At 60.9% G+C, this 10524-nt stretch overlaps 1 protein-coding gene across 1 annotated transcript; it reads right to left on the reverse strand.

The window, feature by feature from the left end:
- Positions 1-6386: 6386 nt before the first annotated feature.
- Positions 6387-9032, reverse strand: OPTC (opticin). The gene is made up of 6 exons (XM_029962556.1): positions 8775-9032; positions 8255-8390; positions 7188-7346; positions 6874-7076; positions 6664-6759; positions 6387-6557 (listed from the first exon to the last, which is right to left on the reverse strand). Exons 1-6 carry the CDS (start codon positions 8994-8996, stop codon positions 6387-6389), a joined length of 987 nt encoding a protein of 328 aa, XP_029818416.1. The 5' UTR covers positions 8997-9032.
- Positions 9033-10524: the final 1492 nt, after the last annotated feature.

Consider the following 10524-nt stretch of genomic DNA (forward strand, 5'->3'; position numbering starts at 1 on the left):
GATCACCTTTCATTAATGAGGGGTCAATCAGAGCAACCTGTTGATGGAGTTGGAAGAAACTCCCATGAGAGAGAACGTGGCTGTTCCCCAAAAAATCCACACACCCTTCTCCAAACACCTCGACCTCCTGCTGCCACCATGGCTGTCACTTCCCCTCCACAGACAGAGGCTCTGGGGGGTGACAGGTCCCTGGTCCTCATGGGAGGGACCATCTGGCATCTCCCAGGGACTCAGTTGAGATGCAGAGCCCATCCCTGCCCTCGCTGGGGTCATTTTTTCTCTCTGCTTGGCTGGTCCCTGCAGACACTTGTCACCTGCTCCAGCCTGTCCTGTGAGTCCCCAGGGGCAGAGCAAAGGGGTGACACCTCCCTGGAGCTGATGGTCCATCCTGGTGGGACAGGGGTGAGGACAGAGCTGTCTGCTGCAGCCCTGCACGGGGGGGGGGGGAACCACCCCTGGCGTCCCCATCAGCTGAGGGGGCAGAGCTGGCACTGGGAGGGCAGAGCTGGCAGCCCTGGGGAGGGGACAGGCACAGAGACAGCCAGAGAGCACGGAAAGGTGGAGGAGAGAGAGCACAGGCAATCCATTTGCGATGTGAATCGATTCCTAATGTGCCTGGGAGCCTGCCTGGCTCTCGGGGAAGGGCTGGGAGCCGGTGCTTAGCAAAGCTGTCCACGGCCCACTGCAGTAAAACCCTCATTACCTCATTACCAGGAGCCCGGGGGCACAGGGACAGCGGGGGGGCTGCATGTCCCCAGCAAGCAGTGACCCTCCAACCTCCAGCCAGGGTCACTCACCCCAGGGATGGACACGGGGGAAAATCCCCTCCTGGCAGCACACTGGGGCTCTCCCGGGGGTCTCTGCTGCCCCCTCGGCAAGGGAAGTGTCCTGGGAAGTGACAGCTCAAATTCCCCCACCCTGGCCTGCCTGGTTGGGTGGACATGTGGTGACACAAAGCAACGTCCCTACAAAGCAGTCATGGAAAAAATAGCCAAAGGGAAGCTCCTGTGCGGGGTTGGAGGGGCAGTGAGCCCCAAAGCCTCGCAGGGAAGTGCATCCCCATGGACAGGGCTGGCACAGCCCTCGGGAGCTGCACGGTGGCTTTGGCTGTTCAGCAGAGCCAAACCTCTCCATTCAGCTGAAAGCACCAGGGGAGGGACAGGTAGGCAGAAATAATTACTCAGGCAGCAATTTGGGGTAAGCATGTTCTGCGTTCCCACAATTTTCCCTGCGGGGAAGCCTTTTCCCAACCTCTCGAGAAAACAGATTTCTCATGGGCTGAACACCGGGTCCTTTCCCTGTAATCTTCCAACTCAAACATATATTTCTCTGATCATAAATTAGCAATACTTGCACTCGCTCGCTCAGAGCTGTTTCTCTCTTCCCCCACTCCAGGTTTTTCCACATCCTACAGAAATGGAAGCTCCAGGCTCCGGGTGGTTATTTTAAAAGGCGCCGATCAATCAGAGCCGGGCTCAGCTCCCCTCCTCACCAACACACGGCTGCTGCCTCCCCAAACCCCTCCCGAGGGGAGCAGCACCCCCAAACCAACACGTGGCCACCCCAAATCACTCTTGGGAGAGCTTGGCTTCGGGCCAATTAAAAAAAAAATAAAATCTAAAGCCAGAAGTGGAGAAACCCTGAGCTGGGGAATGAATTCCCAGCGGAGGAGACCCTCGTGCCCAGCAGGACGCTGGTCCTTGTCCCAGCAGTTCTGGAGAAGCCTGGATTGCAGCATGGAAAAGCCACTTATTGGAATTTTCCTCCCTTTCATCATTTCTCCCTGGTCAGACTCTTGGCACACCCAGCCGAGGGAGATGGTGCAGGAACAGAATCACCTTGGGAACGATGCTGGAGAGACTCTGCCCTGTGCAGCAACAGGTCAGGATGCTCAGGGGCAGGATCCAGAATCTGGGATCACCATCAGGGGGAGAATCCCCTCATTCTGGGGAGACAGACACCCATCTTTCACCCCCCCAAGGAGGTGATGCTCACTCCTGGCTGCAGCAGGGACATCAGCTCCCACTCCATGGGCATCCTCCAGCCCACCCCATCTCCCTGGGAGAGGCACTTCCAGCAGAGATTCCCCCTCCTCGGCTCCATCCCCCCCATCTCCCTGCACCCTCCCCCCAGGCCAGGCCCCTCGGAGCTCTGCAGGATCTGGGTTAAGCCGAGCCCCCCTCCCCAGGGACACGTGCTCCCGACACGGAGCCTCTCCCAGGCGTCAGGGCTCCTGTTGACAAGCCCGAACGCGGCGCTGCCAATAATAGCAGTGTCTTGGTCACATCTCCCACCCTGGAGCCGCTCAGGGCACGGGGCCCCGCTCTGGAGCAGGGTGGGGGAGAGCCAGGACAGCCCCCATCCCTTTGGAGACCCCAGGGGGTGCTGCAGGGAGGGGGCTGATCTGGAGAAATCTGAATTATTTTTACACTAAACATTCACAATTTGGGGGGGGAGGGAGGGGGGATGTGAAAAGGCAAAGAATGTGTTTTCTTCATTTTTTGCTGCATTTTTTTTTTCTCCTCCTCCTTTTTTTTTTTTTTCCAGTGGTGAAGTGGAAAATGGGGAGAAGAAAAGCCCAAGCAGTTTCCCCCCCCATATTTCCATTGTTGAGTTTCCCTGGAGGGACCCGGGGAACTGTCTGCACCCCGGAGATAATTCATGGGCGGCGCTTTCATCTCCAGAGCCCTCGCAGCTCCCACCTAATGAATCCCAGCACTGGGATCCTTCAGAATAAAAAGGGAGAGAGCTGGAATTGGAGCAGCACCACGGGGTGGTCGCTGTTCCTGACTCCAGCAGTGCCAGGGACGTGGGACCCCTCAAGCCCAGGGCACCCTTTGGATGTGACGCTTCAGGAATATAGGCAGGAAAACGAGTTTCTGCTCAGCCTGGGGGAGCCTGGTGCCAGTCCAGCTGCCTGGCATGGGGGCAGGGAGTGGGACACATGGAAGCCAGCCCTGGTGCAGGGTGGTGGGAGGTGGCTGAGGGCTCTGGTCCAGCCTGGAGCAGCACAAACAGCCGCCCCGAGCGATCGCACGCGGAGCACAAACCAGTGCCTCGAGCCAAGAGCCAGGGAAGGGCTATAAATAACGCTGTTATCATCCCTGCCTCGCTCCCTCGGCGAGCTGGGCCACAGCATTTCCTCCCCAGCAGCGTTTAAGGGTGATTTCTGGCCTGGAGGAGGCCAGGAGCTTGTCAGCATCCCCACTGCAGTGGCCCTTTTCCAGCCTGCCATTGATCTGGCACTTGGCTGATAAACCCACCGGTTGCCTGCCCGAGGCAAACACAGCCACTGTCCCAGACAGAGACCTGTGTTATCCATGTGGCCTCTTCCCAGCTTGCCTGGGGCCCAGGAAGGCTAAAAGCCTCCATCCTCCTCCTCCTCCTGCTGCTGTGATTCCTGTTCCACAGCCCTGACCCGGCCAGCACTGCTCTGCTCCTGACTCAGACCTCCCAACCCTGGGCTGCCCTGGCTGAGAAGCTGCAAAGGGACAGGAGAGGATGGCTCTGTCCCCACGTGGTGGCCAAGGGACACCAGGTTGCTCCTGGTGGGAGAAGAAATTTGGGTGGGGAGCAGGGAGTGGGAGCTCCTTACTCCCTGGGGGATGAGAACCTGTGGGAGGAAGAGGACAGAAGAGGATGAAGGCAGCCCATAAACAGCCACAGAGTCCCACAAGGATGTCACATGCTGTCCCAGCTCCTAAATCAGCCCGAGGGAAGGAGTGTGCTCATGTCACGCTCCCCAGGAGACAGAGCCAGGGGAGGGAGAAGGATCCTGCTCTCCAGGCTCGGAGGCTTCCCTGTCTGTGCTCTGGTGCTGGTTCAGGATGCAGGGCTGGGGCTGGGAGGAGAGTGGGGCGGGGGAGGGCAGGATGGAGGAGGAGGGGGGCCCATATGGAGAAGCTTCTCCCAGAGAGCGGCAAGATGCTGAGCTGGCGTGAGCTCGGGAGCTCTCCGAGACGACACTGCGAGAGCCAAGCAATCAATATGTGAAAATCCAGCCCAGGCGAGCAAGGTGACCTTGAGAGGCAGAGAGGGGAGGGGGGAGGGAGCAGAGCTGCAGGAATTACACACGGAGATGCTCCCCGGGCGAGGGGGGAGGGATGGGGGGAACGAGAGGGCAGAGCCTCTCTGACACCCACTGCCAGCCCCAGCCCCGGGGAAGGCTCCAGGACAGGATCCAGCCAGGCAGCCTGGGGTGCTGGGGGAGGGCCTGGGGACAGTCCATTCCCATGGGCTTTTCCCCCAGGAAAGGGCTGTGGGGCCAGTGGCAAGAGGGGGTTGCTGTTCCCTGCCCCGTGCTGCTGTTTCTCTCCCCCACCGTGGCAACAAGAAGGGCATAACCAATAACTGCCTATCATCCTCTGCACAATCAATAACAGCAAACAGTGGGGCTGAGCCCCTCTCAGCCCTCTCCCAAAATCAGCCCCAGCTCAGCCCCCTCCAGGGCTCTGGGCAAAGGAAGACCTGCTGGCCCAGCCTGCTCCCTCCTCCCCTGGGGCTGAGGGGACCCAAAAGCCACACAAGGCAAGACAACCCCCCCGAATCTCAACTGTCCCCCAGCAGAGTCCCCCCAGAGCCCCCACTACTCTTAGAAAAGTTGGGTTTCTGGAAATCCAGGAGCCCCAGAGACACCCCTAACCCACCTCACTCTGCTCCCCATGACACCAACCCTTCTCCCCTCTGCAGCTCCTCCTGATCCTTCCTCTGCCAGCTCCAATCACCTGGGCTATTCCCAGTGCCTGAGCTATTCCCAGCACCTGGGCATTCCTGAGAGGTGCCAAGGCCACCCGGTGAGGGAGGGAACCAGCAGAGGAGGGAGTTTGCAGTCCAGTGTTAAGGTCAGGCCTTTCCAAACACTCTGCCTTGCCCTCTAGTGGGACGAATGCGAAGGGCCGGGACGTGCTGTTGGGAAAAGTTGGCCAACCCCATCCCGCTGGAACCGAGCTGGGCTGGCGGCAATCCCGGCAATCCCGCATCCCACGGGAGCAGGTGACGTCACCGAGGGAAAGGATGGAGTGAAGGTGTGGGAAGGATGGATGGGGAAGGAGCAGAGCTGTGGGGATGGACAGACAGGGGGTCCGTGGGTGCAGCTGTTCCAAAGATGACACGACAGCAGCGGTAATAAATCCTGACATTTCAGATCCAGCCTGAAAGGAAAAGCTGGATTAGCTTCAAATTCCCATTTACCAAGGGCCTTGGCTTTTGGATCAGCATAATCCACGTCCAAGTTGGGTTTTGCATGGGAGAGAAAGGCAAGGGGAGAGGGGGGTGCCCACACACGCTCCCTGTGCTGTGCCAGTGCCGCAGCCTCACCCGGTGCCCCTGGGTGAGGAGCTGGATCCTCCTCTGAGGTTTTCTCCAGGTGCCCCTGGGTGAGGAGCTGGATCCTCCTCTGAGGTTTTCTCCAGCCGCCTTCATTTGCCTCCCCGGGCCTGGAGGACGTGGGCTGAGCTCAGTGGTTTAGGTTCAGGAGTTTGGAATCTCCAGGGATGTGTCATCCCTCTCACGGTGCATGTTTGTTACATGTGTATAAAAATATAGAGGATGAATACATTAGATTTAAAATATCTCACCACTGGGCAGCTCTTTTTGGGTGTTGAAAGCTGGGTTGATATGAGATATTTTAACTCTCTTCGAGTGATTTTCCTGCTGGTCCTGGGGCTGTTTGACTCCAGGCTCTGGTGCTGCTCCCGGTTTCTCTGCAGTCCCAAACCCAGGGATGCTCTCCCTCCAGGCAGAGGCTCATGCTGGAGATCCCACTTAGTGCCAGGACAATTCCAAATCCCAGTGTCCCTGGGGCCACGGGACTGCCATGGGTCTGGGATGAGGTGATGGAGGATTCCAGATGCCCTTTGCTGGGTTTTCCCGTTGCATCCTCTTGGGGAGCACACAGGGACAGTCCAGCTGTGGCCACAGCTCACACCTGGATGGGCCAACACCCCTCTGGAATTGCACCTGATGGAGCTGGGGACAGGTCAAACCTGATGTGGCCAAAACATCTCCCTGGAGCAATACAGCTCCCGACCCCTATCCAGGAACCTCCAAAAGCTGACACAGAGGGGTCTTCCCAAGGCCCTGGGAGGGAATTGAAGAAATGGGACACAGGGAAGTCCCATCTTTGCAAACCAGCACCGTTCCCAAAGCAACTGCTGGGCTGGGGCTGGGCAAGGGCTTCCTGCTGCTCTCACTGTCGAGAACAAGACATTGAACGCATTTAAAAGTCCTCATTTCATTATTACTTTATTATCCCTGCTCTGCCCCGGGACTGAGCTCACCCTGGGGTGAAACACAGCAGCCTTATCCTCACCTTTTCCACGGGCAGCAGGGGCTGAGGGCTCTGGGGTGCTCTGGGAATGTTCCCCCGGGTTTCCCAGCACGGGGGCTCAGGAGAAGCGGCCCGTGGGCAGGCGGGGCAGGCAGAAGTAGGCGTCGGGGAAGAGGCTGAGGTTGATGGGGTTGCCGTCCAGGCGAATGTCCTCCAGCGCCCTGCGGACCTGGCTGTGGTCCTGGCTGTCACAGAACGTGTCCTCGTGCATCGTCCGGATGTTGTTGTTCTGGGAAAGGGACAGATCAATGGGATAAGGGGGAGGAGGAGGAGGAGGGAAAGGTGGGCTCTGCCAGACTCAGGTGCAGACAAACCCGGGCCCGGGCCCACCTCACCTGGAGGTGCAGGGAGCGCAGGCTCTCGGGAAGGGGCGCCGGGATAAAATCCAGCTGGTTATCGGACAGGTGGAGAAACTGCAGCTGCTTCAGGTCCTGTGGGAAGAAGGGAGAGATAAACCTCCCTGCTCCCAGCCCTGCTGGACCATCCCTTTACCCCTCGGCACGGCAGGTTTGGGCTCAGACCCGCCGGGATTCCCCCCCACGCACCCGGAACGCCTCGGGCCGGAGGCCGGCGCTGGGGATCCTGTTGAGCCGGGCGTCGAGGTGGACGATGCTGCGGGGCAGCTCGGGCAGGGCCGTCAGCCTGTTCTCGGGCAGGAGGAGCTCCTGCAGGCTGGGCAGCCGGCGGAAGGCGTCCACGTCCGCCCAGGAGATGGAATTGCTGCTCAGGTCGATCCGCCTCAGCTTCTCTGGGGGGCAGCGGAGGGAGGAGATGAAGAGGGACAGAGGCGGAAGCTTTTATTCCCCATGCCCCACTCAGGGTCTGGTCCCTCCCCAGCCCCTCCCCGGCCCCGGCGTACCCAGCCCCGTGAAGTCCCCGGCGCGCACGGCCCCGATGCGGTTGAAGCGGGCGTACAGGTACGTGGTGTCCGGGGGCAGGGCCGGGATGTGCTCCAGGTCGGCGTCGTCGCAGTACACGGAGGTGCCGATGCACAGGCAGAGCAGGCAGCTGGGCAGCCCTGGGGGGGCACGGGCACCCTTGGCACGGCCCCCCCGAAGCATGCAGGGAGGTGGGGGGGACGCGCCCACCCTGCCCATGCTGAGGGGGCACCGAGTTTTCATCACCCAGAGCTGTCATGGCCCCAGAACCTTCCCTGGGGGACCAGCCCAGGGCACCTCACCCAGGGAAGGACCAGACACTCCCAGCCAAAGGAGCTGCTGATAAACGAGCTGGTCAGGGCCAAATCCCTCTCCTGGGAGAAGGGAGGATGTAAAGCTGCCAAGCGCAGCAGCCTCACACCCAGGGCTCTCCCAGCCCCCTGAGTTTGGCCACTGAATGAAACAAAACAAGAGAAAAGAGTTTTGCATCGAGCAAAACATCTGTCTCAGCTGCCTGAGGGTCCCAGCACACTGGGCAGGGGGGGCAGGGGGGTAAAGCCATGTCCCCCCCACACGTACTCCCTCTCCTCTCCCCCAGCTCCTGTCCAAGTCTCCCACAAGACTCTGCATCCATTAGTGGGGGAGTTCAAAGCAGCAAGGCAACAATTTCCCTTTGCCTCCCACTTAATTTGTCCCAGTCCTGAGTGACAGAAAATGAATAAAGATATTTATCCCTCGCTACAGGATTTTAATTGTCACTAATCTAATTGCTACTCTGTCCGACTGTCGCAATGCCTCTGCTCATTAAAATGTTGCTGCTTTGCTGGAGCTCTTGTTTCCCAGAAATCTCTCTGCAGCCCTCCTGCCTGCTGTGTGAGAAGACTCACCCCCAACACCCTGTCTCCTCGCTGGCCTGGCAGAGCAAATAGCTGCTGCTGCCTGCTGGTGGCACGAGAACTCGCTCCTTATTCTCCAGAGCCCCAGCCCTGCCAATCCTGGGGCACGTGGATGGATCCCACAGGAACCGAGCCCAGAGCCCCACACTCACCCTGCACGGGGATGGGCCCTGGGTGGATGGGACCAGCAGTGCTTGGAGGCTGCAGTTTTGGGGTTTCAGCCGTGGCACCCAGGTCTGGGAGAGTTTCGGGGTCCTTGGGGCGAGGAGCCAAGGTGCCAACCTCGATCTGCAAGCACAGCCCGGGGTGAGGGGGAGAGGCTGAGCAGATCCTGCCCTTCCCCTCTCCAGGGTGGGCAGCGCTGCTCAAGGGCACTGGATGGGTTTTACTGAAAACACAGCTCCTCCTTGACGAGCTCTCCCAGCTCTCCAACACCCCCTCCTCCTTCCAGAGGGATGCAGGAAGCCTCGAGTCCAGGTTCCTGCAGTGATGCTCCCACCAGGCAGAGGCTGGGGTCGGGTAAAGCCTTTCCTGCCACCAGCAAGAGCGGTGGGAGAGCTGCCAGGGTTTGCAGGCTTGTGCAAGAGGCTGGTTCTGCAGCTGTGCCCCATCCAACCCTTGGACCAAACCCCTTCCTTGGGATTCACCCTGGGAACAGCTGCACCCCCTCACCTTGGGAGCCAGGTCCCCGTAGTCATAGAGCTCCTCGTAGTTGCTCAGGTCGAGGATCTCCCCGTAGCTGTCCAGAGTCAGGTCATAGTTGTCCAGGTCCAGGTTTTCATAGAGGGCCAGGTCAGCTTTTGGCTTCTCGGCCTTCCTCCTCTCCTTGGCTGGCACAGCCCAGGCTGCCCCCAGGCACAGGCTGGCCATGCCCAGCCAGGCCAGGCTCCACATCCTGCCCCCGGCCAGGGTCACTGCTCCTGGGGACTGTGATCCTGGGGGATGCAGAGCTGGGAAGTGGCTGGAGCCAGCCCTGCTCTGCAGCCGTGAGGGACAAACAGCCCCCGGCCCCGGGGCCGCTCCACGTCCCTTTTCTGTTCAGCCCATTTCACGCTCGGCTGGGTGGCTGTGGCTGTGCAGGGGAGGCCCCGTGGCCCTGCAGGGCTGCCCGTGCTTCCCGTGCTTCCCAGCTTTCCCAGCCCCACAGAGCCTGGGAGGGGGTCGGGGTCCTGCTCCGGCCCCGAGGTGATGGGTGAAGCTGGTCACTGGCCCAACAAACCCAGCAGCTGAGCAAAAATGGCCCCAGGATCCCAGGAACTGCTGCTCCCAGCCCCAGGACTAAATCCCAGGATGCTGCTCCTGAACCTCCAGCATCCGGGGGGACCAGAGGCCACAGGGTCCCTGTGACTCGACCCTGAGCCCAGGGGCTGCCTGCACAGGACCCACACAGCTCCACATCCAAACCCGCCGGAGTCCATTCCCAAAGGATCTCCCTCCCACCGGGCTGCACGTCCACAGGGGCTCCCCCGGCAGGGCAGGAGGAGGGTCCCGGCACCCACCAGCCTCCCACGTGTCTCTCCAAAACCAAAAGCAAAAGCAACGACCCAGCCTGGAGCTTTTGCACCCCAAGCTGAGGGTGCTGCTCCCCAGTTCCTGCCGTCTTCCCCCGAATCAAACCCTTCCCAGTGCACTGAGCCCCCCAGCCCCCAACCCTGCCGGCCCCCCAGCACTCACCCCAGCCCAGGGGGGCTCTGCTTGGCGCTGCGAGGAAGCCAAAGGAAGGCGGCATGGACGTACCCCCGTCCCCTCCTCCTCGGCGTGGGAGAGCCCCGCTCGGCTCCACGGGCTGGTGCGCTGGCTGGGGAAGGGCTGCCGGGCTTTTAATGCATGGAGAGGAGGAGGGGGGCTGCACGGAGGGGTCTGGCATGGCCGCCGCCGAGGGGAGAGGCAGGATGCGGCCAATCAAGCCAGAACCCCCCTGCTGGGAACTTATATTGTCCCCAGGGGCGAGCCAGCCCGAATGGTGGCTGTCCTCCAACAGCCCAGCCGGGTGTCTGGGGCTGTGGGGGAACGGGATGGGGTGGGAGGGATGGGGAATGTGCTCCCTGCCCCGGCGTCCCCGTGAGCAATGGGACACGCAGCCCTGGGCAGAGGGGACAGGGCCAGCGCCATCCCTGCCTCGACAGGCCCAGGCCCTGCCAGCAGAGAGCGATTTCCAGCCGTGTCCATCCCCAGGGATGCAGGAAGGGCCAAGCACCGGGCACGACCCCCCTTGCTGATCCGGGTTTCAGCTGGGGGGGGCCCAGTGAGCATCCCAGCCCTGGGGAAGGTGTGGCACAGCCCCATCCCAGCAGCTGGGGACACTCAGCTCATCCACCCCGACTCACCTCCCGAGGGGCTCAGCACCCCCCACCCTTTGCGCTCCGGTGGTTTGGGGGCAGTTTGGGGAAAGGGATGCGGGGGGGGTGTGTCAGTGCTGCTC

Source organism: Manacus vitellinus, unplaced genomic scaffold (assembly GCF_001715985.3).
Source record: "Manacus vitellinus isolate BGI_N305 unplaced genomic scaffold, ASM171598v3 scaffold_47_pilon, whole genome shotgun sequence".
In the NCBI taxonomy this organism is placed as follows: domain Eukaryota; kingdom Metazoa; phylum Chordata; class Aves; order Passeriformes; family Pipridae; genus Manacus; species Manacus vitellinus.

What these genes read in the sequence shown, in the direction of transcription:
- OPTC (XM_029962556.1), bottom strand. Translation starts at nt 8,996, where the DNA reads ATGTGGAGCCTGGCCTGGCTGGGCATGGCCAGCCTGTGCCTGGGGGCA. An exon ending in ACGGGGACCTGGCTCCCAAG is followed by an intron (nt 8,391 to 8,774) that starts GTGAGGGGGTGC and finishes CTGTGCTTGCAG; the next exon opens with ATCGAGGTTGGCACCTTGGC. An exon ending in TCCGGCCCGAGGCGTTCCGG is followed by an intron (nt 6,760 to 6,873) that starts GTGCGTGGGGGG and finishes TTCTTCCCACAG; the next exon opens with GACCTGAAGCAGCTGCAGTT.